We start from the raw sequence: 6120 nt of genomic DNA, 5'->3' as shown, positions 1-6120 counted from the left end.
AAGTCAGGTGGATACACAGCTGATAGTCCTACTGAATAGACTGTTAGAATTTGTATTATGGCAAGAAAAAAGCAGCTAAGTAAAGAAAAACGAGTGGCCATCATTACTTAAGAAATGAAGGTCAGTCAGTCAGCCGAAAATTGGAAAACTTTCAAAGTAAGGGCTATTTGACCATGAAGGAGAGTGATTGGGGTGCTGCGCCAGATGACCTGGCCTCCACAGTCACCTGACCTGAACCCAATCGAGATGGTTGGGGTGAGCTGGACCGCAGAGTGAAGGCAAAAGGGCCAACAAGTGCTAAGCATTTCTGGGAACTCCTCAAGACTGTTGGAAGACCATTCAGGGGACTACCCTTGAAGCTCATCAAGAGAATGCCAAGAGTGTGCAAAGCAGTAATCAAAGCAAAAGTGGCTACTTTGAAGAACCTAGAATATACATATTTTCAGTTGTTTCACACTTGTTTTGTTATGTATATAATTCCACATGTGTTAATCATAGATTTGATGCCTTCATAGTCATGAAAATAAAAGAAAACTCTTTGAATGAGAAGGTGTGTGTCCAAACTTTTGGTCTGTACTGTACATACACATATACACATATACAACACATATACACACACACATATACATACACATACATACACATATACAGTACATATAAGTATCCCGCATCCTTCTCATTGTGTGCTTATTATAACATTATTACAGGACATTGTGAGACATCCAGATGGAGGATCTCCAGGCCGGCGTCGTCTGCCCCCTGTAAGTACACATGAATGATTGCACATTATCCTCCTTGTGGGTAGATTTCGGCTGTCAGTCCGTCCACATCACACCCCACACGTCTTAAGTTAGCGGTACATACAGGGTTTCTCCATATGGTGACTGTAACCAACCTCCCCAATCCAGTCCAGTCTATGAAGTGACCAGTCACTCCAGCTGTGAAGACATCTTACTCTCTACAAACTAAAGGAGATCTGCTGGGTTCTGTAGATATGGGGGAAAGGAAGCAGCTCAGAGCCGGCCATCGGTTGTCAGGTTCCTTGATCCCAGAACTCCTCTCATTTTGGCTAAAACAGCAAGATATCTGCAATGGAAAGCAGGTGTACAATCGTGGCCAAAAGTTTTGAGAATTAGATAAATATTGGAAATTGGAAAAGTTGCTGCTTAAGTTTTTATAATAGCAATTTGCATATACTCCAGAATGTTATGAAGAGTGATCAGATGAATTGCATAGTCCTTCTTTGCCATGAAAATTAACTTAATTCCAAAAAAAAACTTTCCACTGCATTTCATTGCTGTCATTAAAGGACCTGCTGAAATCATTTCAGTAATCGTCTTGTTAACTCAGGTGAGAATGTTGACGAGCACAAGGCTGGAGATCATTATGTCAGGCTGATTGGGTTAAAATGGCAGACTTGACATGTTAAAAGGAGATTGATGCTTGAAATTATTGTTCTTCCATTGTTAACCATGGTGACCTGCAAAGAAACGCGTGCAGCCATCATTGCGTTGCATAAAAATGGCTTCACAGGCAAGGATATTGTGGCTACTAAGATTGCACCTCAATCAACAATTTATAGGATCATCAAGAACTTCAAGGAAAGAGGTTCAATTCTTGTTAAGAAGGCTTCAGTGCGTCCAAGGAAGTCCAGCAAGCGCCAGGATCGTCTCCTAAAGAGGATTCAGCTGCGGGATCGGAGTGCCACCAGTGCAGAGCTTGCTCAGGAATGGCAGCAGGCAGGTGTGAGCGCATCTGCACGCACAGTGAGGCCAAGACTTTTGGAAGATGGCCTGGTGTCAAGAAGGCCAGAAAAGAAGCCACTTCTCTCCCAAAAAACCATCAGGGACAGATTGATCTTCTGCAGAAAGTCTGGTGAATGGACTGCTGAGGACTGGGGCAAAGTCATATTCTCCGATGAAGCCTCTTTCCGATTGTTTGGGGCATCTGGAAAAAGGCTTGTCCGGAGAAGAAAAGGTGAGCGCTACCATCAGTCCTGTGTCATGCCAACAGTAAAGCATCCTGAGACCATTCATGTGTGGGGTTGCTTCTCATCCAAGGGAGTGAGCTTACTCACAATTTTGCCCAAAAACACAGCCATGAATAAAGAATGGCACCAAAACACCCTCCAACAGCAACTTCTTCCAACAATCCAACAACAGTTTGGTGAAGAACAATGCATTTTCCAGCACGATGGAGCACCGTGCCATAAGGCAAAAGTGATAACTAAGTGGCTCGGGGACCAAAACGTTGACATTTTGGGTCCATGGCCTGGAAACTCCCCAGATCTTAATCCCATTGAGAACTTGTGGTCAATCCTCAAGAGGCGGGTGGACAAACAAAAACCCACTAATTCTGACAAACTCCAAGAAGTGATTATGAAAGAATGGGTTGCTATCAGTCAGGAATTGGCCCAGAAGTTGATTGAGAGCATGCCCAGTCGGATTGCAGAGGTCCTGAAAAAGAAGGGCCAACACTGCAAATACTGACTCTTTGCATAAATGTCATGGAATTGTCGATAAAAGCCTTTGAAACGTATGAAGTGCGTGTAATTATATTTCACTACATCACAGAAACAACTGAAACAAAGATCTAAAAGCAGTTTAGCAGCAAACTTGCTGTTAAAACTAATATTTGTGTCATTCTCAAAACTTTTGGCCACGACTGTACATCCAAGGCTGATGAATTTCCAGTTCTCTCTGACCAAATTAGAGGGGAGAACCAGTAGCCACCATCCGTCCTCTAATAATATGTGGAGGCTGAGAAGGGGAGACACAGGAGCACAGACTGAAGCAGCCATACTCTATTTGCTTCCCTCTTGTGTCTGCTGCATCCTGGGCTACTTCTCTTCCTCATTTCAGGATTTTCTTCTGGCTGCCCCTCTGCTGTGACCTTTTGCTCCCAGGAAATACAAAATCTTTGGGGGTTGCATGCCTCCCAACTTTTTGGATGGTCAAAAAGGGACATTTATGGTTCATTGTGCGAAATATCTATTTTTCCTGCATATCTATACACTTCAATGGTTTTCTTTGCACAATAGCGCAAAAATTAACTGAATGTTAAAATTTCGAAAATCCAAATTGCATGAAACAATGAAATAATATACAATGCAGCTCTAATATCCAGAGAGGAACCAGACAAACACTTTCTGGGTCAATATTGTAATTGTAATAATGTTAAACTATACCTCAGATCAAAATGAGGGACATGTAAGGAGCAAAGAGGGACAGATGAACTTGGGTAAAAAATAGAGACTGTGCCTCCAGAAAAGGGACACTTTGGAGTTCTGGGGTTGGAAGATGAAGAGATAGAAGCAACACAAACCACACATGAAAATATAATAAAATGTAATAAGAACATTAAGCATCAAACCTCACAGAAGACCCCAAAATAAATTCAGATCCCAGACCAGAACCTTCATGGTAGAGGGTGGGAAGGTGATCACAGTAGAGGGTCACAAATGGATCCTGGTAAAGGCTGGGAAGGTGATCACAGTAGAGGGTCAGACAGTGATCCTGGTAGAGGTTGGGAAGGTGATCATGGTAGAGGGTCAGACAGTGATCTTGGTAGAGGGTGGGGTGGTGATCCTGGTAGATGGTGCGAAGGTGATCATGGTAGAGGGTTGGAAGGTGATCATGGCAGAGGGTGAGAAGGTGTTCCTGGTGAAGAGTGGAAAGGTGATCATCGTACAGGGTGGGACAGTGATCCTGGTAAAGTGTGGGAAGGTGATCATGATAGAGGGTCAGACAGTGATCTTGGTAGAGGACAGGGCAGTGATCCTGGTAGAGGGTGCGAAGGTGATCATGGTAAAGGGTGGAAAGGTAATCACAATAGAGGATCACACAGTGACCCTGGTAAAGAGTGGAGAGGTGATCATGGTACAGGGTGGGACATTAATCCTGGTTGAGGGTGGGAAGGTGATCATGGTAGAGGGTGGGAAGGTGGTCATGGTAGAGGATGGGACAGTGATCCTGGTAGAGGGTTGGAAGGTGAACATGGTAGAGAGTGGGAAGGTGATCATCGTAGAGGGTGAGAAGGTGATTATGGTAGAGGGTGGGAAGGTGATCCTGGTAGAGGGTGGAATGGTGATCCTGGTAGAGGGTGGGATGGTGACCTAGTATAGGGTCAGACAGTGATCCTGGTAGAGGGTGGGAAGGTTATCACAGTAGAGGGTCATACATTGATCCTGGTAAAGGGTGGGATGGTCATCCTGGTAGAAGGTCAGACAGTAACCCCGGTAGAAGGTGTGAAGTTGATCATGGTAGAGGGTGGGAAGGTGATCACAGTAGAGGGTCACTCAGTGATCCTGGTATAGGGTGGGAAGGTGATTATGGTACAGGGTGGGACAGTGATCCTGGTTAAGAGTCAGACAGTGATCCTGGTAGAGGGCAGGAAGGGGATCATGATAGAGGGTGGGAAGGTGATCCTGGTAGAGAGTAGGACAGTTGAATCAAATAATAACCACAGCCAAGGTTTTGGCTTTTGTTAGGTACACGCCCCTTGTTGGTCCTTTTCTACCCAAGGGACCACAAATAAGCAAAATATAATCCTGGATTATGCCTAGAGTGTTTCAGACTTGCTTGAGAAAGGGCCATCTAATGTAAGGGCCCGAAATGTTACTGTTCTGATATCTGCACTGGGCACAGCTGAATGAAATAAAAACAAGCATGTTAAAATTCAAGAACGTTAGGGGGTAGGACAGTGATAGTGGTAGAGGGAGGGATGGTGTTCATGTTAGAAGGTGGGACAGTTATCATGGTTAAGGATGGGACAGTGATCGTGGCAGAGGGTCAGACAGTGATCGTGGTATCGGGTGGAGCTATGATCGTGGTAGAGGGTAGGACAGTGATAGTGGTAGAGGGTGGGATGGTGATCATGTTAGAGGGTGGGATGGTGATCATGTTAGAGGGTGGGATGGTGATCATGTTAGAGGGTGGGATGGTGATCATGTAGAGGGTCAGACAGTGATGGTGGTAGAGGGTGGAGCAGTGATCCTGGTAGAGGGTGGGGCAGTGATCCTGGTAGAAGGTGAGACAGTGATAGTGATAGAAGATGGGACAGTGATTATGGTAGAGGATGGGACAGTGATCGTGGTAGAGGGTAGGACAGTGATAGTATTAGAGGGTGGGATGGTGATCATGTTAGAGGATGAGGCAGTGATCCTGGTAGAAGGTCAGACAGTAATCGTGGTATAGGGTGGGGCAGTGATCGTGATAGAAGGTCAGACAGTGATCGTGGTAGCGGGTGGAGCAGTGATCGTGTTAGAAGTTGAGACAGTGATTGTGATAGAGTATGGGACAGTGAACCTGGTAGAGGATAGGATAATGATAGTATTAGAGGGTGGGATGGTGATCATGTTAGAGGATGAGGCAGTGATCCTGGTAGAAGGTCAGACAGTAATCCTGGTAGTGTGTTGAACAGTGATTATGGTAGAAGGTGAGACAGTGATTATTGTAGAGGATGGGAGTGATCTTGGTAGAGGGTAGGGCAGTGATCATGGCAGAGAGTGGCACAATGATTGTGATAGACAATGGGACAGTGAACCTGGTAGAGGGTGAGACAGTGATTGTGGTAGAAAGCGGGGCATGTTTTGTGATAGAGGGTGGAGCAGTGGCTGGAGGAGTGCTGGTTTTGGCCAGCTTTCTCTGGGTGTAACTTGTTGGCAGCAGTCGCAGTAATTTTTTTTTCTTGGTTTTCTACGGTCTTCTGCCATGTAATCATGATTTTCTTTCCTCTTCCAGATTTGGGTCTTCGCTTTGATCGTCATCGTTCTACTTATCATAATCATAGTTTTTAGTGTGGTATTTGGTGGTGCTAAATAAATAAAGATTATTATTATCCCTCCACTAGGGGACGATGCGCTACACGCAATACTAATTCTATATCCCTCCACTGGGGGGCGCTGTGCTACAAACAATACTAATTCTATATCCCTCCACTGGGGGGGCGCTGTGCTACACACAATACTAATTCTATATCCCTCCACTGGGGGGCGCTGTGCTACACACAATGCTTATTCTATTTCCATCCACTAGGGGGCGCTGTGCTACAAACAATGCTTATTCTATTTCCATCCACTAGGGGGCGCTGTGCCACAAACAATGCTTATTCTATTTCCAT

The 6120-nt window shown here is 45.0% G+C and overlaps 1 protein-coding gene across 6 annotated transcripts; it reads left to right on the top strand.

The window, feature by feature from the left end:
- Positions 1–2711: 2711 nt before the first annotated feature.
- LOC121008949 lies at positions 2712–5732 on the top strand. 6 transcript variants are annotated; one of them, XR_005780652.1, is made up of 2 exons: positions 2712–5028; positions 5389–5732. XR_005780652.1 is itself a non-coding variant. In XM_040441784.1 (2 exons), exon 1 carries the CDS (start codon positions 3420–3422, stop codon positions 4116–4118), a length of 699 nt encoding a protein of 232 aa, XP_040297718.1. In that variant the 5' UTR covers positions 2712–3419; the 3' UTR covers positions 4119–4148; positions 4245–4294. The 6 variants fall into 6 exon arrangements, 1 of the variants encoding a protein (XP_040297718.1); XR_005780651.1 differs by having other exon boundaries at positions 2712–5100; XR_005780650.1 differs by lacking the exon at positions 5389–5732 and adding an exon at positions 5221–5304 and having other exon boundaries at positions 2712–5172.
- Positions 5733–6120: the final 388 nt, after the last annotated feature.

This window comes from Bufo bufo, chromosome 7, assembly GCF_905171765.1.
Source record: "Bufo bufo chromosome 7, aBufBuf1.1, whole genome shotgun sequence".
NCBI classification, from domain to species: domain Eukaryota; kingdom Metazoa; phylum Chordata; class Amphibia; order Anura; family Bufonidae; genus Bufo; species Bufo bufo.
Note: the sequence above shows the minus strand (reverse complement) of the source record. Positions and strands in the feature narration are given on the sequence as shown.